The sequence below is a fragment of the Narcine bancroftii genome, chromosome 3 (genome assembly GCF_036971445.1).
Source record: "Narcine bancroftii isolate sNarBan1 chromosome 3, sNarBan1.hap1, whole genome shotgun sequence".
NCBI lineage: Eukaryota > Metazoa > Chordata > Chondrichthyes > Torpediniformes > Narcinidae > Narcine > Narcine bancroftii.
The window spans coordinates 197,394,090-197,419,933 of record NC_091471.1 but is presented as its reverse complement, the minus strand read 5'-3'; the positions used below and the strand labels follow the sequence as shown (position 1 = coordinate 197,419,933).

General features: G+C 38.4%; 1 protein-coding gene across 3 annotated transcripts in view; it reads right to left on the bottom strand.

Moving 5' to 3' along the window:
- The window catches only part of etfdh (electron transfer flavoprotein dehydrogenase), a 102,023-nt gene extending 76,179 nt beyond the window's left edge, over window positions 1-25,844 (bottom strand). The window contains exons 1-3 of one of the 3 annotated variants that reach the window (XM_069926238.1): window positions 25,623-25,844; window positions 21,108-21,257; window positions 468-697 (exon numbers count right to left, since the gene is read on the bottom strand). In XM_069926238.1, the coding sequence (XP_069782339.1) occupies window positions 468-697; window positions 21,108-21,257; window positions 25,623-25,656 (414 nt within the window). In that variant the 5' untranslated portion in view covers window positions 25,657-25,844. The remainder of the gene's footprint in view (window positions 1-467; window positions 698-21,107; window positions 21,258-25,622) is intronic. The other 2 variants (XM_069926237.1, XM_069926236.1) reach the window with 2 other exon arrangements.

Sequence of the window (25,844 nt, the reverse complement as noted above, 5' to 3'; positions counted from 1 at the left end):
TTAAGTCTACTACAAGCATTAAAAAGCATAAAGGGCAACATGACAGTCAAAATTCATTTTCTGCATTTGCACTTGGACTCCTCTGCTGATCTTGCTGCAGTCTGCGACTAACTTGGTTATCAGAGCAACAGAAATACACTTATGAAAGGCTGACTATTGTTGGACACTGACGAGAGGCATCAGATGCTGAGTACAAACGAAAATCAGAGACAAGGCCTTTTAGGTCAGTTGAACTAATGCAACATGTCAGCATTATCATTATGTGATTAAACATGCTAAATTCAATAAAAGTTAATTTAATGTTTCTCCAATTTCCTATGTGATACAGCAAATCAGAAATTATATTTGTTTTCAGCTGGATGTTGTCTATCATAATCCCTCATTTTATTTCAGGAAGCAAACCTTTTGAAAAAATATTGTCCAGTGTTATAACAAAGTAGCTCACAGCAAATAAACAATTTTCTCACCCCTCTGTCCTTCCAATCTGGGAATAACTCCTCCAGAGCTTTTGGATCGAGGCATGCTCCTGAAAGGATATGTCCACCAATCTGTGCAGCTTTCTCCACCAAACATACTCTTATTTCCTTGCAATCCTTCTCAGCCAGCTGTTTAAGGTGAATTGCTGCAGATAGGCCAGCGGGACCTCCACCAACTATCACTACATCAGCTTCATCAGTGAATCGTTCCATGTTAACACCTGGGGTGGGGAGGAATGCAATATTATAATATAAAACGGGTTCTAAAAGTTGTCATAGCCTAAAGGTGGCAGTGGGGACAAACTCTCACTGCTATGCATCTCAAACAGCCTCTGACAACTCCTAGCGTTCACATGTGGCATAGTTCTTATGACCGGTGGAATGCTCCGGGCAGATGGGGCTCATTGACCACAGGTGGCAACTCATCTAGAAGAGGGAAAATTCTGATTTCAAACCTCTGCTGCCTTGTGGCTATAGCCGCGCACAGGAAAGGCTTTGCGAGTAAACCCCGAGGAAAAATCCAGAGTCGGAGTCCCAAAAGCAGCTGACTGCTACACCCAGCACCAGCACGGCAACTCCTGCAATGCAGCAGGCACCAAACTGTATAGACTGTCAGGTCAAAAGCAACAATAGGAGGGTGTCCCACTGTATGGACAATGGCGAGATCTCCACATCAACTCTGCTCTGACTTGTGCACTGGACAACCACTGACTACCAGATGCTCAGTACCCATGGTCAACCACAAAAAAAAATACAAAACGTGAACTGGGGACATGCTTTTTCTGCATCAAGCGCAACTACCATTGGTTGGTTGGGATGCTGTCTCGATGCATTGATCAATGTTATCAATCTAAGAATATTATCAGATGCACATCTATTCTTAATAAAAACCTGCTTGATCCATATGCACTAACTGAGATAAATGTTTAGCAAGTCTATTTGTCAATACTTTAACTATTATTTTGTAGTCCTCATTTAATAAAGAAATTGGTCGATACGAAGCTACATTCAACGGATCTCTATCTTTTTTGGAATCACAGTAATTAACGCACTCGAACAAGATTCTGGTAATGACTGTTCATCTGTTATTTGCTGAAGCACATCTATAAATATAGAAGACAAATCCTCATAAAACACCTTATAAAATTCTACCGAAAATCCATCATTACCTGGCGACTTTCCATTTGGCATCTCCTGAATAGCTTTTTTTTTAAAAATCTCAAAGTGTTGGAGAAGTTTAACTTCGGCCCTCTTTTTACTGGTTGGGCTAAAGCATTATATAAAAATCCGATTGCTAGGGTGGTGACAAATGGCCAAACTTCTTTGCCATTTAAATTAACACAATCAAAATGTCAAGGTTGTCCATTGTCACCCGCCTTGTTTGCGTTGGTCATTGAACCATTAGCTCAGGTAATTCAACAGAATGATAATATTAAAGAGTAAGAATTGCAAATGATGAATATAAGATTAATTTATTTGCTGATGATGTATTGATTTATTTGACATATCCAGAACAATCTTCGAAATATTTACAAGAATGTTTAGTTCAGTGTGGGGTGTTATCTGGGTACAAGGTGAACTGGGATAAGAGTGAAACATTGCCAGTTTTGGAGGGGAGTTATGAAGTGTGTAAACACATTATAAAATTAAGATGGTCTGAAAAAATTAAATACCTAGGAGTAATTGTGGATGTGAATTATTAATCTTTATATAAATTATGTACCATTATTGAAAGAGATTAAAATGGATTTGATTAAATGGAAGGATCTTCCATTAACATTAATAGGCCGAGTAAATTGTATCAAAATGAATATTTTCCCCATATTTAGTATTTATTTCAGTCAATTCCATGTTTACTTCCAAAGGGCTTTTTTCAAGATTTGAATACGGCGGTGAGGAAATTTTTATGGAAGGGAAAATTAGCTCGAGTAGCTTTACAGAAGTTGACGTGGAAGTATGCGTTAGGAGGACTTCATTTTCAAAATTATTATGAAGCTGCACTGTTAAAGTTTGTTAGAAGAATGATGGATACTAAACAGCCTCCTAGTTGGGCTAAGGTGGAATTAGCTTGTATTTTTGAACCTGATGCTCATCAGTTTATACATAAATGGAATTTGCGTTTATTGCAGGGATATGATATGCCGGTATTAAATAATTTACTAAGGATATGGATTAATAGAAATGCTGTTATAGGTACGAAGGGTAAATTATCAATTCAAACTCCGTTATATCAAAATCAGCTCATTTCTTTTTCAATGTTTAACAGGTATTTAAAGGCATGGCATTCTGAGGGTATAAAAGTGATTCAGGATTGTTTTGAAGAGGGACAGATCCTTTCTTTTAATGGATTGAGGGAGAAATTTGGAATACAAGTAAATTCTTTGTTTGTGTATTATCAACTTAGAGCTTTGATAAAGGATAATTATGGAAACGATATGAGATTACCTGAGTCAACGAAGTTTGAGTCTTTGATTTCTCTATACCAAGAAGGGGTTTTATTTCAGATATGTATAGGTTATTACAAAAGGGTATGGATAAACCAAATTTGGAGAAATCTAGAAATAAATGGGAAAGTGATTTAACTTATGACATACCTCAGGAGGATTGGGAGGTTACGTGTCATGAAGGGGTAACCAAATTGACTAATGTAAGGTATGGTTTGGTTAATTATAATTTTTTGCATCAGTTAGATTTGACTCCTGAGAAATTGAATTTTTTTTTTAGCAATTCAGATTGTGTTTTAGATATGGGTTGAATACTGGAACTTTTCTTGATGTAGTTTTGGGAAAAAATTAGGGTAATTTTGGAGAAATTATTTAAAATTAAATTACCATTAGACCCAGAGATTTTTCTGTTGGGTTATATGGTTTCTTTGACTGGTTTGGGGTTGGATAAGTTTCAGATAGCTTTTGTTCGTTTAGTGTTATCAGTGGCACGGAAATGTGCAGCAATTACTTGGAACGATAATGTAGAGATTAATATAGCTTGTTGGCATAATGAATTGAGATCTTGTATTTTTAATGGAAAAAATAATAATTTACATGATAATTATTCTTTTTTGTTAAAATGTGGTCACCTTATTTGGAATGTATTTAGAAAATCTTAAAAATGTATTCTTTTTAAATTTGTAATTATTTGAAATGGTTTTTTTTTGGCTCCCCTTGCGGGGGCTGGCTGAGTGGAGGGAGGGGGAGGGGGGGGGGAGGGTTGTTTGTTGATTTGCTTATTGTAATTTTTTTAATGTAATGTTTTCATATTATCTTTAAAAGTTTTAAATAAAGTTTAAAAAAAACTGGGGACATTTGACATTAACTTGGGAAACAAACACTGGAAGCTTGACTAAACCACACATCACTGATTCAGATGCATCAATATTATTGTTAGACGTTTCTGACATAATTACATGGAAATTGCTGCTTTTCAGTGCAATAAAAACAAATTAGTGTGAAACCCCATTATAACGTGCCCCGATTTTACGCAAATTTGGATTATAATGTGATGCTCTTCCTGGGAAAAAAACTTAATTATCAAAATGGAACATTGCTTCTCTCTTAGAAGAAGATGGCTGCAAGATGATCCCAGACCATACACTGTCAAGTAAAGAGGATGCCCATCGACTTGAGGGGTTCAAACAATGTAAAGATCGCATGAGGTTGTTGCTTTGTGTAAACAAGACTGGAACACAGGTTAAAATTGCTCATGATTGGCAAATTTCGCTCACCCTGATGTATCCACCATATCAACATTAAGTTGTTACTGTTCAAATACACGCAAAGCAGCAATGCTTTGATTACCAGTGTCATCTTTGAGGATTGGTTTTACAAAACTTTTGTCACTGCTGCCCGCACTCATTTGTGTAAACAAAAGCTAATACTCAAAGCTCTTCTTTTACTTGACAAATGACCCACACCTGCCAGCCTAATAAGCCGTGACAGAAAGATCCTAGTTTCTTACCTCTCAAAGAATACTAAATCTAAGATACAACCCCTAAACAGGGAATTATCTCTGTGTTCAAGCAGGATTACAGGCGTGAATTAATTCATAGAATTGTGGACAATTCAACATTGCTGGAAGACTATCTGAAAAGCCTAAACGTTAAGGAAGTTTGCCTCTTAGGTGGGAATGTCTGGGCAGGAGCCAGCTCGTCAGGTGTAGAAAAAAATGCTAGGAGAATGGACTGGGTCCAGCCTTTTCATCACGCTAATCCATCAAGGAAGATGAAGATGATGATGATGAGCAAGATTTCTATGGCTCCACAGATGAAGAGATGCATGAGGGTGTTTGAAATGAGCAAAGAAGAATTACACTAGTGGTACTCTGCTAACAACGAATACCCAACATATGAGCACCTGAAAGACTCAGAGATTGTCTGTAACATAACTATAGGACCGGTGGAAGCAAATGCACCAGTTCGCTAACACACGAGGATGATAATGAAGAGCCTCCACCATCACCCCCCAAAAGTGTCTGAAGCCATTGAACACCTCAAGGCTAGCTGCCATTGGCTGGAGACCCAGGAGGTGGACCACATAAAAATCCTCCAGCTAAGAAGCATTCTAGATTTCGCTCACGGCCAGTGACGTGCTCAGTTCAAGCAAGAAACACGATCACTTTTTTAAGAAACAAAATGATGATTGCTAATACACGCATTTTTGAAAACACTGATTTTCTTGAACCTCGATTGAGCACCTCTGCTTTTTTCACTATTACATTTTTTTTGTACCCAAACAATTGCGTTATAACGGGGTTTCACTTTAAAATTGCAACACAGTGTTCTGATAATTATCTGAACAGCAATTCTGAAGTGCAAATGTCATGGAAAATTCAGCAAGTTTGGAAGGTGAAAAGTTTAATACACATTCCAAACCCATTGGATACATTGTCCATCAAGCAGAGAGAATAAAAATTCCTAATCTTAACCACAGATCCCATCCGTCCAGTCATTTTTTTCTGCACGATGCTATACACTGAAATTTTGCAGTTTCTTCATTTTCTTCTTGTTGGAATTAGACTTCAATATTGTCCTTTTCACTAACTTCAAATATAACTGACAAAAAAGCTAAATATTAATTTTATATCACTTCATATTATTATTACTGGACAAGGACAAATTTAATAAAATATTCTCTTTAAGAGAAATATAACATAATATTACAGCACAGTACAGGCCCTTCACCCATGATGTTATGTTGACTCATATATACCCACCAAAAATAAACTAAAGTCTATTTTATAACTCTCTATTTCTCTTTCATACATGTGTCTCAGAGACTCTTAAATGCCCCTATTGTTCCAGCCTCTAGTTCCACCCCAGCAATGCATTCCGGGCATCCATAACACAGTGTAAAATAAACTCACCCCTGATGTCTCACCTGAACTTTCCTCCCTTCACTTTATAAAGATGCCCTCTAGTGTTTACTATTCCCAGCCTGGGGAAAATGTGCTGACTGTCTACATTATCTATGCCTCTCACAATTTGTAGATCTCTATTAAGTCACCTCTCATGGGGGGGCGTGGCAAGATGGCGTAGAGGGCGGACGTGCGGTCCTAATCCTCGCCAGCCAGTTCTTTAAACACCCGTTTTTAAACTTTAATTTAAGTACACAAACATTTTATTTTTATTTCTAAGAACACTATTTGTTAACAATGGTGGCTAATATTAAAAAAACCTAAGACTCAATTACAGAAAAAATTAATTTTTAAAAGTGCTGAAGAACTGAGGCCTACCTGTCCAGTTGGAACCACGGAGTCGTCGTCTGGAACCTCCAAGCCACAGAGAATTCCAGCTAGGTTAAGTATTATGCCGGCTCCGGTCTTGTCTCCACAAGATGGTGCCGGCTTGTTGACGAGTTCAGCCGACGTTGGGCCGCGTGTTTGCGATGTCGGGCGCCCAGGTGACCCAACTGAGAGGAGGGCTCTCGAGTCCACTCTGCCATCGAGGGAGCCGAGGACGTGCAGGATGGCGGTGGAGACCGCCCCTGCGCGACCCCTGGTCTTGCCGGGCATGTGTGGTGCCTCTAGGGTCCGCGATTTGCTGGAACGTGTGTGGTCTGTGGGCGGGGGGCCCGAGTGGCAGCGTCCCAATGTGGTCAGGGTGCCGCCGTCGGGTGTGCAGACCTGCAGCCCCACGGGAAAAGGCCCGACAATAGTGGAGCAAGAAGACTTACCTGCATTGACCAGTTCGCAGGAACAATTGGAGGAGGAGTTTGCAGAAGGTGGGCCTCAAGATGTGGGCCTCAAGATGTGGAACTGGAACCTGGATTGGATTCTATTTTTACTGTCCTGGAAGGGATTGCCTATCATATGGATAACATATCTCAACAAATGACTCAAGTGACAACTAAAATCTCTAATATGTCTGAAGATATGTCTACACCTAAGAGGGATGTCAATAAATGCCTTACATCATCAGTGGATATAGTACAAGAAAATAAAAAAAAATTGAGACAGCTTTTTCTGAATGCAAGGATCAAATTGTGTGTAATAAGGACAAAATAGATAAAGTGGAAGATTCGTTCGTGGATTGGGGAACCCAGAAGAGAGATTTACTGAAAAATATTGATTCATTGGAAAATCAAAGTCGGAGAAATAATGTAAAAATTGTGGGTCTTCCAGAGGATATTGAAGGATCTGATCCAATAAAATTTTTTAAGAACTGGATCCCCGAGATGCTGGGTAAAGTGTTTTTCCTCAGGAGGTTTAGTATTGGAGAGGGCATATAGAGCGTTACAGAAGAAACCGTTACCGGACAACCACCAGGAGCAGTTTTAATTCGGTGCCTGAATTATCAAGATACAGAAATGATTTTGCGGTTGGCGGTACAGAAGGCCGGACAAAGTCAAGCTCCAATGATGAGTCAGAACAATAGAGTTATTTTTTAATGCAGATACGAGTCAAGAAATTATTAGGCATCGACGGGAGTTTAATTCGGCTAAAGATGTGTTATGGCGGAAGGGATATAAATTTGCTTTTCGATACCCTGCTGCATTGAAGGTCTTCTACGGCAATTTTCAATCTCAATTTTTTGAGAATGATCACGATGCATTGGTTTTTGCTAATTCATTACCAGACTTGCGTGGCCAGGGAAGAGTCTCACCGCCATCGCCTAAAAGGAGGGCTAATGGAAATGAACAGAATGGGAAAATGGGAAAGACGGTGGTTTTGACACACAGTCTTATTGACATTGAAGGCCAGAACCAGTCATTGGGAATGGAGTCATTGGGCTGAATATTTTTATAATACTGAATTGTATCATTATATATATTGTATTTCTGGCTGGGGGGTAGTGGATGGCACTGAAATCTTTGATAGTCATCTGCCACTGGTGGGGTTCACCACACCCAGTTTTTTTTTTTTTTAGGGTGTTACTACCTTTAGTTCCCAAAAAAAACCACCCAATTATATTTCTTTTTCTATATAAACTTTCTTTAAAATATTAGGGGAGGGAGAGAGAATTTTGTTTATTAGTAGGGGAGCGATATTTTGTATTAAGTGATTATATTGTTAGCTTGTTAAGATGTCTAGTTTGAAATTTGCAACTTTTAATGTCAGGGACTAAATAATCCAATTAAGCGAAAGCGAGTTCTAGCTTGTATTAAGAAAATGAAAATTGATATTGCTTTTTTACAAGAAACACATTTGACTGAAAAAGAGCATTTGAAATTGAAAAGAGATTGGGTTAGTCATGTGGTTTTTTTTTCTTCATTTAACTCTAAGTCAAAGGGTGTAGTGATTTTAGTTCATAAGAATTTGTCTTTTGAGTTGCACCCTATGGAGGGGAATGCTGGGAGGTTTTAAAAGTGGTTTGTAAAATCTTTAATGAACTTTGGACTCTACTTAATATCTATGCACCTAATGTGGATTAAGTCAAGCTAATGAAAATATTTTTGTTGGGGGAGGGGGGGGTACTTCAACTGTGTTTTGGATCCTTTGATGGATAGATCTCCAAAATGTATAAGGAAATCAAAGATGGCAATACAAATTGGGGCCTTAATGAAAGATTTAAATTTAGTAGATAATTGGAGAAAAGTTAATCCTGCAGAGAAAGATTTTTCTTTTCATTCTTCTCGACATGATTCATTTTCTCGAATAGATTTTTTAAAAATTTACAAGGAAAGGTATTGCAGGCAGAATATAAGAGTAGAGTTATATCAGATCACTCTTTATTTTTTTTTACTATGAAAGTTCATCCTATAGATGGAAATTTAATACAATGTGGTGAAAAAAACCTGAGTTTATTACTTTTGTTAAGGAACAGATTGTTTTTTTCTTAACCGAAAATGCTAATTCAGTTAAAAGTCGTTTTGTGTTATGGGATGCGTTAAAAGCTTACTTAAGAGGGCAGGTAATTAGTTATACTACTAAAGTTAAGAAAGGGTATATGGCTGAAAGCAAATGAGAAGCAAATTGATGATTTGGAGAAGGAATTTCAGAAGAAAGTGACAGAAGACCAGAAAATAGCTTTGACAAGATTGAAGCTGTGTTATAATACATTGAAGACTTATCATTTTGAATGTTTAATTAATTGATGATCTAAGCAATGATATTATGAGTTGGGTGAGAGGGCACATAAAGTACTAGCATGGCAGTTAAAGAAGGAACAGGCTTCACAGGTTATTAATGCTGTTAAAAAGAATTCAACTGTTAACCTATAAACCTCAGGAAATTAATGACCAGCTTTATTCATTTTATAAAAAAATTATATACCTCTGAGGGGAGACAGGACAATAGGTCTATTGATTCCTATTTATCTACATTAACGTTATCAGCATGAGAAGAGGATATTATAGATTTGGAAGCTCAGTTTACAGATTTAGAAATTAAAACTGCTATGTTGGAAATGCTTAATGGCATCTTCTACACCAGGCGATGACGGGTTTTCGGTGGAATTTTATAAAGTTTTTTATGAAGATTTATCTTTGGTGTATTACTCTAGTGTTCTAATTACTGTAATTCCAAAGAAAGATAGAGATCCATTAAAGGTGTTTTTTTCATATAGACCTATTTCTTTACTGAATGTGGATTATAAAATAATAACCAAAATGTTAGCAAATAGACTTGCTAAATATTTGCCTAAATTGATACACGTAGACCAAACAGGTTTTATTAAAAATAGAAATGCATCAGATAATATTCTTTGATTAATTAGTTTGGACAGTGCATATCAACAGCAACCCAACCATCCAATGGTGGTGGCACTTGATGCGGATTAAGCTTTTGACAGGGTCGAATGGGATTTTTTTAATTTAAAGTTTTGGAGAAGTTTAAATTTGACCCTTTTTTTTATTGGTTGGGTTAAAGCTTTATATACGAACCAGACTGCTAGGGTGGTGACAAATGGTTAAGTTTCACCGTCGTTTAAATTGACATGTTCAACCTGACAAGGTTGTCCATTGTCGCCAGCTCTGTTTGCATTGGCTATTGAACCATTAGCTCAATTAATAAGGCAGAACGAACAGATATGAGGGATGAGAGTTATGGAGTATACGATTAATTTGTTTGCAGACGACGTTTTGATATATTTAACAAACCCAGAACAATCATTGCCACATTTATGGGAATGATTATTACAGTATGGAATTTTGTCTGGATAAAGTTAATTGGGATAAAAGTTAAATTTTACCGGTCGGTGAAGGAGAATATTCAGTATATAAAAATATTATTAACTTGAAATGGTCGGATAAAATTAAATATTTAGGAATAATTGTGAACACTGAGTAGCAATCTTTATATAAATTTAATTATGTTCCATTATTGAAAAATATCAAAGCAGATTTAATTAAGTGGATGGACCTTCCGTTAACTCTAATTGGTCGGGTTAATTGCATTAAGATGAAAATTTTTCCTCACATTCAATACTTGTTTCAATCAATACCATGTTTTCTTACAAAGAACTTTTTTCAGGACTTAAATAAAGTCACTAGGGAATTTTTATGGAAAGGTAAATTACCACGGGTAGCATTAAGTAAACTTACTTGGAAGTATGCATTAGGTGGGTTGCAATTACCTCATTTTCAGAACTATTATGAAGCAGCCCAGTTCAAATTCATTAGTGATTTGATGGATTTGGATCGGCCTCAAGTTGGGCTAAAGTCGAGATGGTATGTATTTCTGAAATTGCAGTGCATCAATTTATATTTCGGTGGAATGTAAATTTGTTACAGGAGTATAATATGCCGATATTAAAACATTTATTGATGTTATGGACAAAAAAAATCTATAGGATCAAAAGGTAAATTGTCCATTTTAACACCATCATATAATAATCAGCTTATTCCTTTTTCAATATTTAATAGTCATTTAAAGAGTTGGGATTCTAAGGGTATAAAAACATTACAGGCTTGCTTTGTAGAAAGACAGTTTCTTTCTTTTAATCAATTGAAGGAATGTTTTGATATTGCTGAAAATTCTTTGTCTATTATCAACCGATCTTTGGTGAAAAATATGTATGGTAGAGAGATGATTTTACCTATATTGTCGGAATTTGAGTCTTTGATTTCTTCTATACCAAAAAAGGGCTATATTTCTGTTATGTATCAAGTATGACAAGATAATATGGATAAGCTGGAATGGGAGAAATCTGTTTTAATGGGAAAATGACTTAACTTTTGTTTTTCCTGAAGAATATTGGGAGTGGGGGTGGGGCGGAATACGTGTTATGATGGTGTTACTAGATTGACGAATGCGCGGTATGGAATGGCTAATTATTTTTATTTTTTTTTTTATTTTACATCAGTTATATTTAACTCCTGAGAAATTGAAAAAATATGGTTTTAGTAATTCGAATTCCTGTTTTCTATGCGGTATGTGTGTGGGAACTTTTTTTACATGCTGTTTGGTCCTGTATGTATGTGCAACCATTTTGGGTAGAAGTCAAATTAATTTTGGAAAAATTGTATAATTTTAAGTTACCATTAGAACCATCCATTTTTTTACTGGGTTATATGATTCCTTTAAGGGGATTAGGATTGGATAAATTTCAAATTGCATTTGTATATCTAGCATTGTCCATTGCTCAAAAATGTGTAGCAACTACTTGGAAAGATAATGTGGTGATTAATATAATGCGATGACATAACTATTTGAAAACTTGTATTATTAGGAAAAAAATACACATGTTTTGCATGATAATGACTTTTTTGTTAACAAGTGGCTACCATATTTGGAATATTTCCATTTAGATGTATTTTGAACTAGTATACTGTTAGTTTTTGTTCATATCTTTTTGGCTCTCCTTAAGAGAGCTGGCTGATGGGAGGGGAGGGTGGGTGGGAATTTAATTTGATTTTATTTTAAAATATTTTTTTATTATTAACATATTTTTTGTTTTTTATATATTTATATATACTTATAAAAATGTTGTTATTGACTGTACTTTGTATTATTATTCATGGTTTCTCAAATAAATAACGTTTTAAAAAAGTCACCTCTCATTTTTCTACACTCCAAAGAGAAAGCCCCAACTCTTCTAACCATGCTTCATAAGAGACATTTTCCAATCCAGACAACATCCTGGTACATCTCACAGGAATCCTCGCCACTGCTTCCACATCTTTACTGTAATGAGGTCTTTACTGTAAGTAAGGTCTCACCAGAGATTTACTGAGTTGCGACTCCTGAACTCAATCCCCAAATTAATGGCTGAACCTACAAGTGCAACGATTAAATAGTCATGTTTTACCTGTCTTAATCCCTACTAGAAGGGCAACACATCAAAAGATTGTTCAAATAATAGTACAGATTAACTGAATATACAACTAGAATATGTTCAAATCAGAATAGGTATTTAATATTATAGAAGAATGACCTGATACAATATATCAGTAGTGATATGGAATTTGAACAAGAAGCAGAGCAGGATGGGCAAATTCCAAAAATAATGCTGACTACAGATACACATTGAAACAGGAATGTATTTACAACTTGTGGACAGTGAAGATGTGGTTGTGTGAAAGCTCCAAATCATCCTCAGTCTGAGGATGGAGCAGATCTTATTAATAATTAATAAAACAAAGATGTACAATGGAACCCTGATTTAATGTAACCCGATTTAATGTGAACCCGGATATAAAGTGATCAGCCACCAAATCCCCTTCTTTATCCCCCCATATTTCCGGAATTTAAATGGTTTTCAGATCAAAATGGAATCCACCATTAAAACAAATAAATATTTTTCAATGAAAGATAATCTTCACCCCCTTGACGCAATCAAGAATAAAAGTCAAACCCAAGTTGCACGTGACCTCAGTATACCTAAATTTTGCTTTTCTCAGAATTAAAGCATCGCTTTGGAAAGATGAGGGAGAGGTAGAACTAAAGGCCAAACTGAAAATAGCTAAAGATGTCAGCCTTGATGACTCCCTGTACGAGTAGTTCATTTAAGCACGTTCAGAAGGCCTTCCAATTTCCAGACCTATTCTCAAAGATCAAGCTGAGAAGTTTGACCAGCTGATCAATGGAGAAACCTCACATTTCAAAGCTAGCAATACATGGCTAGACCAGTTTAAACACTATCACGGGATTTCACAAGTGTTAGTGCCTGGAGAAATTCGCTCAGATGACAGTGCCGCTGCCAGCGAATACTTGGCAGAACTAGAATCTCTTGGAAGAAGGTGGCTACCTCGAAGAATAAGTGTATAACTGTGAGAAAACAGGCCTCTGCTACAAGATAATCCCAGACCACACGCTGCCCAGCAAGGTGAAGGGGGTTCAAACAATACAAAGATCGCATGGCATTCTTGCTTTGTGTTAACAAGACTGGGACACAAAAAACACTGATTGGCAAATTTTATTCCCCCTACTGTTTCCACCAGGTCAATGTGAAGTCATTACCGTTCGAGTACATGCATAGTAGAAATGTTTGGATGATCCAGCGTTACCTTTGAGGATTGGTTTTAGAAAACTTTTGTTGCTGCTGTCCATGCTCATTTGAATAAGCAAAAGCTAGAGCTCAAAGCTCTTCTTTTGCTTGACAACTGTCCCACACATCCAACAGCTGCCAACCTAGTAAGCCACAAAGATCAGAGTTTCTTACCTCAAAGAATACTACATCTAAGATCCAGCCCCTAGATCAGAGGATTATCTCTGTGTTCAAGCAGAACATAGGTGTGAATTAATTTGTAGAATTGCAGACAAATCAACAATGCTATAAAATTATATGAAAAGCACGAACATTAAGGAAGTTTGCCACTTAGGTGGGAAGGTCTGGGCAGGAGTCAGCTCAGAGTGTGTGGGGGAAAAATGCTGGAGAAGGTCCAAGTCCAGCCTTTTCATCATGACAATCCACCAAGGAAAATGATGTTGACCAAGATATCTACAGCTTCACAGATGAAGAGGTGGGTGAGGCATGGAGGCTGTTGCAAATTAGCAAGGAGGATTTTCACAACCGGTGTTCTGCCGATGACACAATCCTGACACATGAGCATCTGACGGACTCCGAGATAGTCCATAATGTTACTATAGCATCGGTTCCCAAACCACAGAAGGATGACAATGAGGAGCCTCCACCCCAACCCTAAAAGTGTCTGAAGTCATTGAGCAACGTAGGCTATGTCTGGAGACCCAGGATGTGGATCACATAAAAATCCTCCAGCTCAGAGGCATTTTGGATTTTGCTCGCAGCCAGCATCATGCTGTGTTCAGGAAACAAACATTCAATCGCTTGTTAAAGAAATAAAACGATTGTAAGAAATTTAAAATAGATGATTTCAAATACAGGTATTGTACATGTGTTCTTTTTTTTTGAAAACACTGTTTCTTGTGACCCTGATTTAGTGCAACCCTGCTTTTTTTTGGGTGATTCAATTTTTTTGGACTTGAACCATCACATTATAATGGGGTTCCACTGTAACCTTGAATGATGGGATAATGTAACATACAAGATCAAAATAAAAATGGGTAAAGAATTCTGAGAAATCATAACCTAGAGATCCAATAAACTGCATTCAATAGAATGTAGCAAGTAGATCCTGCTTCACAGTCACTCTGAAGACAATCCATCAAAATTCCAAGGAACCTTGCAACAATCATTGTTAGATACACGATAAAACGAAAGGAGTATCATATCAAGTCAAGTTTACTGTCATCTCATTGTACAAGCACAACCTGACTAAACAGCATTTTCTGGTCCTCGGTGCAAATCACGCAGACATACAACACATACAGAAAATCAATACAAATGCAGGACAAGTATACATTTGTATAATAAATGTTATTTCATGAATACAAGTCTCAGATGGTTAGTGTGAGCATTTCCTTTGGTCAATCAGCATTCTCAATGCCAGTGGGAAGAAGCTGTTCCTCACACTGGTGGTGCCAGACCTGATACTTCTGTATTTCTTTTCCCACAAGAGCAGGTGAAAGATGCTGTGTGCAGGGGCCCTCATTGATTTTGTGCACCCTATTCAGACAATGATCCCAGTAGATCACGTCAATGGGAGGGGAGGAAGATTCCAGTGATCCCCCTCTGCCACTCTTATAATCCTGTGATTAACGTCTCATCTATTTCTCTGCAGTGACCGTAAAACATTGTGATGCAGCTGGCCAGATGTACTCAATAGAGCACCTATAGAAAGTTACATAATAGTGGCCGGTAGTCTTGCCATGTTTTAGTCTTTTCAGGAAGTGTAGTCGCAGTGGCACCTTCCTGAGAAGTGAGGAGATGTGTGTCCATGATAGGTCACTACTTAAGTGAATGCCAAGGAACTTGGTGCTCTCCACTCTCTCTCTCTCTCCAACAGAAATGTTGATGTGCAGTGGAGGGTGGTTGTTCCTGATCCTCCTGAAGTCCACAATCATCTTCTTCATCTTGTCCATGATGAGACTCCGATTGTTACTCTCGCACCATTTCACGAGATTTTTCATCTTATCTGTGTAGTGCTGCCTCGGAGGCTAACTACTGTTGTATAATCTGCAAATTTGATGATGCCATTGGAGAGGAATCTGCCAATGCAGTCGGGGGCCAGAAGCGTGAACAGATTGAGGATGGGGAGGTGCGCCAGTGCTCAGCATATGAGGAGCATTTAACAGCTCTTAGCTTGTACTCGTTGGAATTTAGGAAAATGAGGGGGAATCTTGTTGAACAAAAAGAACTAGGAGCAGAAGTAGGGAATCTAGCCCCTCCAGCCTGCTCTGCCATTCAATGAGATCATGGCTGATCTGATGATAGGCTCATCTTTACCTATCTGCCTTTTCCCCACATTCTTTAATTAGATAGTGAAGAAAGCAACAGATGATATCCAGGTCAGATTAGATCCCCCAAACCCTCATGGTCACCAATGGCTTATACATTCCTCGAGTAGGGGCCTTCCAATTCATGAAGCCTTTCAGATCCTGAAGAGAGCTGCAAGTGCAACACAAGTTCTAATTTCTTTTCCACATTCAATTTTTCACTCAATTCCCAGCATATGTTTGCAATCAGAATAAGCCACTTTGGGTACAGTTAAGACCACAAGACATAGGAGCAGATGTAGGCTATTCAGCCCTTGGAGTTTAGGGATCTAATCTGACCTGGATATCATCTGTTGCTTTCTTCACTATCTAACTAACAGAACATCTGGCCTGGGGCCTCCAGCAGGAGAAAGATAATGAGGAATAAAAGCATGCACCACCAGTGGCATTAAGATGGTCTTTTCTGTATACAGGTAGTCCCTGACTATGACCATCTGCACATATGACCAATTTTTAAAAATTTAAATAGGGATATGGGAGATGCAAGAGCCAAAATGCGCATACTTACCTTGTTTGTCGGCATTCCAGGATCCCAGGCTGGGTGCGGCCATCTTGATTCCTGTGCGTATGCGTGAGAGTTAAGGATGCGATTTCAAGATCATTAGAGTGCTTAACTCTTGCACATGCGCCAACCAAACTCCAATACGTGAATCCTCCGAAGGCCCGTGCATGCGCACAGGAATCAAGATGGCGGCACCAAAGTTCTGGACTCTGGAATGCCAAATAACAAGGCAAGCATGGACCAGAATGTGGAAAGATTTGTCAAGATTGATTGACAAATTTGGGAAGCTTTAAGTTATTATTGTCAAATGTACAATGAAAAAAAGATTCAATTAAAAAGTTTGCTTTAAGACTTTGGTACTCCATGCAAACACAATTCCAAATTACATTCATTCTGAGCTATGACTGATACTTTGGTCCCCATTACAGTCATAAGCTGGGGACTATCTGTATACAGTCAGAGACAACCTAATTAACTTCAGATTATTCTAAAGCAGGGGTCTCAAGCTTGCGGCCCGCGGGCCAACTGCGGCCCTCGGGACGATAGTTTGTGGCCCCGCCTTAATATGAAAGTTTAATGTTAGTGCGGCCCGCGAGTTTGATATGATTGGCACTTTTCAGTGTTGTGTGCGGAGCTGAACGAACCTACCAATCATGGTGGGGTATACTGCTCTCGGGGGCGGGACATCGGATGGGCTTATTGCGAATATAAGCATATTTGTGTGCATTTTCTATTTGTCATTATATGCACGCGGCACATGCGCAACTTCCACGGCCGCTTCACGCGCTTCGGCGTCCAGTCTGAACCCAGAAGTTGTTGCTCAGCGGGACAGAAAAAGAAGCGGAAAAGACGCAGCGGCTAAACACTGAAACTTCAACGCAACAGTGACACCAAGTGGAATTATATATATTATACAGCCCCAAACATGTCTTTTTCAAAGCCTGCAGTGAAGAGAAAGGTTGGTGATGAGCACAGACAATTTCAGGAAAAGTGGGAAGTGCAATATTTCTTTGTTGAGCACAGGGGTATCCCGACGTGTCTTATTTGCACAGAGAAAGTTGCAGTGCACAAAGAATACAATTTGAAATATCATTACCCAGCTAGACATGCTAAGGAGTATGCAAAATACCAAGGAGATGAGAGAGCCAACCGGGTTGCTAATCTTAAAACATGTCTAGTGAGGCAACAAGATTTCTTTAAGAAAGCAACGAAAGAGAATGATGCAGCAGTCGAAGCTAGCTACGTGGTTAGTGAGATGATTGTTAAAGCAGGAAAGCCATTCACAGAAGGTGAATTTGTCAAAAAGTGCATATTATAGGCTGCAAGTATTGTCTGTCCAGAAAAGAAAGGTCAGTTTAGCAACATCAGCCTTTCTGCCAACACCGTGGCGGAGCGCATTTCTGACCTGTCAAGTGACGTTTATGATCAACTGTGTGAGAAAGCAAAATGTTTCAGTGTATACTCAGTCGCTCTTGATGAGACCACAGACATCACCGACAATGCCCAGCTCGCAATCTATGTTCGTGGTGTTGATGACAATTTTGAAGTCACAGAGGAGTTGCTCACAGTAATTCCAATGCATGGCCAGACCACCGCTCAGGAGATATTTTACCAGCTATGTGATGCCATTGAGAATGCTGGTTTGCCATGGAAGAGGTTTGTTGGAATAACAACCGATGGAGCGCATTCAATGACAGGGAGGAAAAATGGACTGGTGGCACTTGTTAAAAAAAAAACTGGAAGAGGAGAGTGTGGCGGAGGCCATTGCTCTGCACTGCATTATCCATCAGCAGGCTCTTTGCAGCAAATGCCTGAAGTTTGACAATGTGATGTCTGTCGTTGTGAAATGCATCAACCAAATCAGATCCAGGAGCTTAAAGCACAGAAGTTTCCGTGCTTTTTTAGAGGAAATGGAGTCAGATTATGGGAATGTGCTCTACTTCACCGAGGTACGTTGGCTCAGCAGGGGAAACATATTGAAGAGGTTTTTTGAGTTGAGAGCGGAAGTGAAAGCCTTCATGGAGAAAGATGGGGTTGCTGTTCCCGTGCTAAGTGATCCCAAATGGCTCATGGACTTAGCTTTTCTTGTTGATACTACACATGAGCTTAATGTACTGAACAAGAAGTTACAAGGCCAGGGGCAACTTGTCAGTGCTGCCTATGACAACGTGAGAGCATTCCCTGCGAAACTTATGTTATGGAAAGCCCAGCTTTCTCAGACAAACCTTTGCCATTTCCCAGCATGCGAGGCACTCATGGATTCAGGCACACCATTCAGTGGTGAGAAGTATGTGGATGTCATTTTGAAGCTACAGGAGGAATTTGATCACAGACTTGCAGACTTCAAGATGCACAGAGCCACATTTCAAATTTTTGCGGACCCCTTCTCCTTTGATGTGCAAGATGCCCCTCCTGTGCTTCATTTACCTGCAGTGCAACTCTGAACTCAAAACCAAGTTCAGGGAGGTGAGTGGAAAAGCAAACAAGCTTGGGCAATTTTTGAGAGAATTGCTCCCCAGTTTCCCTGAGCTTTCCCGAATGTTCAAGCAGACCATGTGTCTTTTTGGGAGCACATACTTGTGCGAAAAGCTCTTCTCTACCTTGAACTTCAATAAGTCCAAGTACAGGTCCAGACTTACTGACGAGCATCTTCAAGCCCTACTGAGGGTCTCAACTGCCTCCTCCCTTAAGCCAAATGTGGCTCGGCTATACAAGAGGAAGCGCTGCCAGATCTCTAGCAGTAAGAAGTAGGCAGAAGAAGACATGTTCATAACAGTTTATGTTCAATGTTCCATTCATGTTCAGAAAGTTAAAGGTTAAAGAACTGTTAATACAGACATTTGAAACTGAATAATAATAATTACATTTCTCCAGTCAGCAACTATGTGGTTTCTTCAGTCTTCTATATCTGCTGTATTATTATTATTTTCATTTTATTTATTTATTACAGATTGATTTTATTTTTTTTCTTATGAATTGTTAATTTATTTATTTTTTCATCTTATTTTGTGTTAAAAAATAAAAATAAAGACATTTGATAACATTGGAATGTTTTTGTAAGAGCTTTTCTTGTGGAAAACCTGATGCGGCCCAGTGGCCCCCGGGTAAATTGAGTTTGAGACCCCTGTTCTAAAGCCTCTACTCTATAACAATCTGAATGATTGGACAGGAATTTTCAGATGTAAATCAATGAAACAATGTTCAAAGTGCCAATCCTGAACATCAGCAAAAGGTCCAGACAGGTTTATGTGGCACTGCCATTCAGGATCGACCACACACTACAGAACGCCTTCATCAAACTTGTCTGAGAGGTGTTCAGCATGAATTATACAAGCTGAACCTCAATGGGAAGGATAATTAACTATCAGGCACCCAGTGCAACCAAATAAACAAAAAGGGACTACATATTCCTAGTACTTCGTGTCTCATGATACTGGTTTATGATCATCTATCATGTGCAACAAGCACAAAAGTCACATTTTGTTTCAATTACATCAGTGGTTTTCATACCTTTTCTTTCCACTCACATATCAGGGTTCGAGGTTAATATTTCTATCACCTGTTTCAATATTGGAAAAGCAAGCTAAATTCTGGATGGCGTTAAACAAGAAAATTTGTACTCGCTGTGTTTTACTGGATTCTGGATGGTAGAGTGATAAAATGTAAAATCTTAAATGCTGAAATGAAACATGACTAAATTTCCTATCATAATTAGTAAGAGATTACTTAACATGGTAAGTGAGTGGGAAAGGAAGGTTGAAAACCACTGCTCTAGATCCAATTGTTACTGAAATCTTTGGCCCATTTCCTTTCGAGTTAATGGAACCGTGACTCAATTAGGTATGATTGAAACAATGGCTTTCAAACTTTTTTTCCCCCCACCCACATACCACCTTAAGCAATTCCTTACTAATCAGAGCATCTATGGCATAGGGATTACTTAAGGTGGTATGTGAGTGGAAAGAAAAAGGTTGAGAAAAAGGTTTATAGCTATGGTGATTTCTATGGGATTGAAGAACTCATGTGACTCTGTTAAAGGTTCTTAAAGATTACAACAGAGGATCATTTCAGTGATTGATATATCAATTCTATGGACACAATGCATCTGGCAATAACAATCCATGAAAATTATTTTCTGTGCCAGTTTGAATATGATTGCTAACATCTCCAGATCTTGACCAGAGAAATCTGATGGAAAATTAAGCTGTGGGTTTTGTGCTATTGAAGTAGTTATGGATAGCTGTGGTATTATATGTATTAGCAGACCTTATGTCCAAAGCAGGAAATCAGACAATACATAGGATTTAGTTTATAAATAGTTACAGCACCTTATAAATTAGTTTAAAATGATTTCTATGACTAAAGAAAACTAGTACCTCCTATCTCTGCGAGAAGGATTTATTGATCAAACTGTCAAGTTTAAGGCTCCAATTTCATTCTGTTCTTGATCAAAGCAAAGGTTACAAATAAACATTCAATAACTATGTTCAATCATTTAAGGCATTGTTTTCCTATATTAACACGTACAGTATAAGCAAACATTCTAATCATATATAATAGCCATCGTTAGCTATTCTGCCACTGTGAGATGTCACATGATAAGAATTCTAAAATGCACGTTGTCTCTCTTCAAAACAAACCAACTTCCAGTGGGGTCTGTCTGAAGCCTTTTGGAGAGGGTGGAGAAAAGCAAAGGCAAGGGTTCGAGGTTAATATTTCTATCACCTGTTTCAATATTGGAAAAGCAAGCTAAATTCTGGATGGCGTTAAACAAGAAAATTTGTACTCGCTGTGTTTTACTGGATTCTGGATGGTAGAGTGATAAAATGTAAAATCTTAAATGCTGAAATGAAACATGACTAAATTTCCCATCATAAAAATCACAACTCCATGACAGTTACCTTCCCAACGTGCATCTTTATCGCGTGGATGAATTGTGTAGTGTGTTGTGATACGGGAAACTGAAGAGGAAGAAACACATCTTGCTGCATGCACAAAGGACCGAAGAGAACCCCTCTGTACTGTGTTGAAAGAACATAGCCACCTATGTACTGCAGAAGGAAAAGACATTAAAATACATACGTTCATGCAATTTGTTGTTTCAAAATATTAGACCCCGCCACACCATTAGCAATTTAAAATCCATCAAAATTCTAAAATAAAACTTTCAACATTGTTAAATGTTGCTAACTTCAAGTAGATATTATCTTGCTATCAATTTACTTATACATATCTGCATACGAACACTAATCACAGTTTTCTGAAGTGGAGGCTCCAAGTCAAACTGCAAGTGTTCACATAACACAAAGTAGACATTTATTCACAACTCCAAGATAATGGTGAGAGTTCACTTACTCAATGAAATGAACTCTAGATATATTTTTCATCAAAAATATTTTAAATCTTTTGGTCAAATGGCACTTTTTATTCCTACAATAAGTTACAGTGGGAACTACAGAATGATCAAACTATGCATTAGTATTTATTTTTAACCTGAAATAGGTTTGTAGGCTCAAGGTCTTTAGCAGACCCTCAGAATTAAGAATGACTTAATTCCACCAGTTTTGTGGATTGAGGTAGCTAATGAGGCCAACAAGGAAACAACCAATTGCGCAAGTTGTTTTTTTTTTGTTTAAGGGGATAACTCACTTCTGCCGCAAGGCCTCTGTGTTCTCCTGATGGATGGACTCAAGGATCTCAATTCTCCTACTCCAGAATGAGTGATCAGGAGCAGGTGGGGATGCTACTTTTCTTCAAGGAGACTTTGAGGACATCTTTGAACCTTTATTCCTATCCACCCGATAATCTCCTTGCTCACCAGAACTCAGAATAGCACATCGGTTTTTAGAATCTGCAGTCGGGCATGTGACTAACGCAGCGTGCCCCATGTAGCCAAAGGAACGTTGCTCGGCCAACAACACCGAGGACATTGATCTTGAAAGGGCAATTCAAGTGAATTTGGATCATTTTAGAAGCAAAGTTGGTGTTGTTTTTTCCAAGTGTATTGAGTGCCTGCAGTGGGTGGTTTAGGTCTTGAAATAGGAAGGCAGAGTTCCCCATGATAATGAGTTTATCATACACATTGTACATATGCACCAAAATTCTTACTTTCGGCAGCTGAATTGGTGAACTTGTAAAGAAAAATGAATTGGATTCAATTAAAAGAAACAATAACTAAACAAATATGCAACGAACCAGGAGTTTTGTGTACTTGTAAGGTTTTTGTCTTCAAATACTCTTTTCCTTATTTGGCCAAAGGCTGAACTTTAAATTATGAATTTCATAATTCATGTTTCCCTTTGCTGAGAGGTGTTTTCCAAGATATGAAAAATTGTCCCTTTTTTTCCATATTCTTGCAGTCAACTATTATTGTCAGGGAGCAGTATAGTACTGCAGTGAAGGTTAATAGACCATTTGTGTTGCAGATGTTGATTGCAAGGGCAATCCTCTTGTATGCTTCAGTGAAAGCACCAGCGATGTCTTAGAAGTTGGCCTCTTGGCATGTGCAAATACAAGTGTTATACCTTATTGGTTAAAGTATGCAATGAGATTTGGCTATCTTCGATCCTCAAGTATAGTCACCATCGGGTGAATAATTTCCCATTAATTCTGAAGATTAGCCTTATTCCCACTGGAAGCAAAATCCAAAACTGTAGCACGGAAAATCTAGTTAAATTTTGTGACAACAAACCAGCCCTATTTGACACATTTTTCCAATTAGAGTATATCTGTTGAAGACCCATTGATCAATATGCCATCATGGAATTTCTGCAAACAGTTAAATTTGAGGGAATCGTTCCAGTCTCCCCTAGATGACAGTCAAATTATTGTGAGGTTGAAAAGGGCCACATATGATGGTATTACTCCTTCCATTTGTTTTTGGAGTTTTGCAGTGGAGATCATGCCCATTATGAATCAGTGAAAAGAAAATTTGCAATTGGATTTGCAGTGCAGCTATTTGACCATTAAGAGACAACTATTGATGAGACTCTGGTAATGGCTTCCTGCAGGGACTGCAAGAAAACCCATCTGCAATTGTCAAAAATTAGACTAACTTTCACCATTTAAGGTTCCATGGAAAATGCCCCTCTTCCTAGCCAGAATCAGTCAGTGAGATTTGTGAATCAATGTAGTTTTACAATTTCAGTAGCAATAGCTTCTGTTCCAAATGCTTTATGTTTGAATTGGAATACAGTCTTCTCCATTTTAGTGTCAGAAGTGGCAATAAGCCTGGCACAAATAAACTGCTGTGGGATGGAGTGAAGGATGCACATCAAGGACAGAATTACAATTGAAAGGTCGTCCAATTACTACCACTTGCAGATGTTGACTACCTCTCTGTCCATGACATCTAGAACATAGGACCACACAGGAATAGATCCTTCAGCTAACAGGTCTGTACACAACATGATGTCCAAATCAAATTAAATCTCTGCTTCTTACACTTTATAGATATCCCTCCATCTCCTTTATATTCATGTATTTTCTCTGTGGATTGTCGCCTTGTGGTGGAACAGCTTGTGTGGTTCTGAGATCCTGAGAGTGATGCCGTTTGGAGCTATTCTCCTCATAGGACCACCCATGGCAGTAAGGTCAAGGGTGAGGTTCCTGACAAAGAACAATCCAACCAAGACCTCATTCCAGGCACCTACCACTCTGAGTGTAAAATATTTGCCCTGCATATTCTACCTTAAACTGCCCCCCCCACCCCTTTAATTAAGACATAGATCCTCTAGAGTGGGATGCTTTTAATCTGGGGAAATTATTCTGAGTGTCCACCCTACCAATCCCTCAATCAAGGTCTCCCATCACCCACCTATACTTCAGAAAAAAACCCAAGCAAATCCAAGGAAAGCATCCACTACCCAACTAGGTACTGAAAACCTATGCTGACATCTTACTCTGACGGCATGTTTCTCTTTCAACCTTTTTTATTGAATTTTAAAGAACAACAGAGAGTACTGGATTTGAACCCAGCGTCACTGGTATTATTATATTGTTGCATCAACTATATTTTAAATGTTATAATTGTAACAACTTCTTACTTCCTCTGGAAACTTGTTCCATGTACCCACCAGCCTCTGGTTTAAAAAGGCATCCATCAAATCCCCTTTTAAATCTCTCCCCTCACCTTAAATCTGTGCTTTCTCATTTTAGATACCCCTACCTTCAGAAAAAAAAGATTTTGACTAGTTACCTTATCATATGGACATCATAATTTTGTACAATCTGCCATTCCTACATCCACTTTCCTGCTTCATCCAGATTCTGTTGTAATCTCAGATAACCTTCACTGTCCATTCTACGAATAATTCTCAGTTCCACTTTCAGTGTCTTTTGCTTCAATGCAAGCTTGAGGGATAATACTTCATCTTCCAACCTACTGCAGGTTTCGGGATTCATGTTCAATAATTTCAGATAAATTTGTTTGTATCCCATGCATACAAAGTATTTTCCTTTGGTAATTTGATAATTCTTTCTCCCCGATATACTGCCTCCACACCAACTTTGTTATCACCTTGTTTCTTGTGTCATCACCACCATCTTTCACCGTTTGGTAACAATTTATCCATCATGTAATTTCTTCTGCCTTCCACTCTTCTCCTTGGATTGCTTCAGTCCCAACAAACCAAATCTAACACCATTTACTTTTTCCCATCTTATCTCCAAATTCTGATGGCAGAATTTAATTCAATTTTTTTTTTAGACATAGCAACAGATGTAGAGGGATTTGCAGACCTATCCATAGGAGACAGTGAAATTGTCTGTTCATACTTACATCATTAAAAAAAACCCTTAAAAAGTAATGATAACAGGGTGGGCAGAACATTGCTTTTCCCCAAAGCCCACTTTGCAAGTCTCAGTACTGATGAAGTCAGGGAGTCATTCAACTCTGGAATTATTTTACTTGAGTATATTTTAAAGTGATTTAAAACCCACCTTAATAAATTAAAACATCTCTTGTTCTTGAACTCGGTGTGAATCAAAGCACACCCAACCCAGCAAATGAGTATTAACTTAAATCACATAATTGATAAGTCTGGTTGTACCATCAACCTTTGACACACTTCCAACTTGAGCTTTCATATATTACACGTGTACGAGTTTTACACAACAACATAATATAAAACAATTGCTTCAGGATTTAAATGTTTTGATCGGTATATGGTTTTTCAATCTATACGATTATTAGATAATAGACATTGATTGGCTTGTTTATTATGGATATTATTACTGACATTGCCTCTATCTCGATTTTGGAAGAGGAATCAGATTTTTAGCCATTTCACTGTTCATGAACTTTTCCTACCAATCTCGAGTTTAGCTTCCTTTATAAACAATATTCCAATCGTGAGCGGCGAGACTTTGCTACCCAGGTGCCGATTTGGTTTTTAAAGAAAGTAGGAGACTCTTACCCCGCGTTGTAAACCTGTGACCTGCACACCACATCCTGGAGATCACCGGAGCCAACTGACTGCCAGCAGCCGACCACGCAAGCAAGCGTCGCTTCCACGTCACCGAGCCCTGGATGGACCCTGCACTTGTCCCAAGGTCTCCGGCGCACCGTTTGGGAAATACAGTCGCTCGCGGAAAGGGTGCGAATCACGTCCTGCGGACCCCGACGGGCTTCAGCGCAG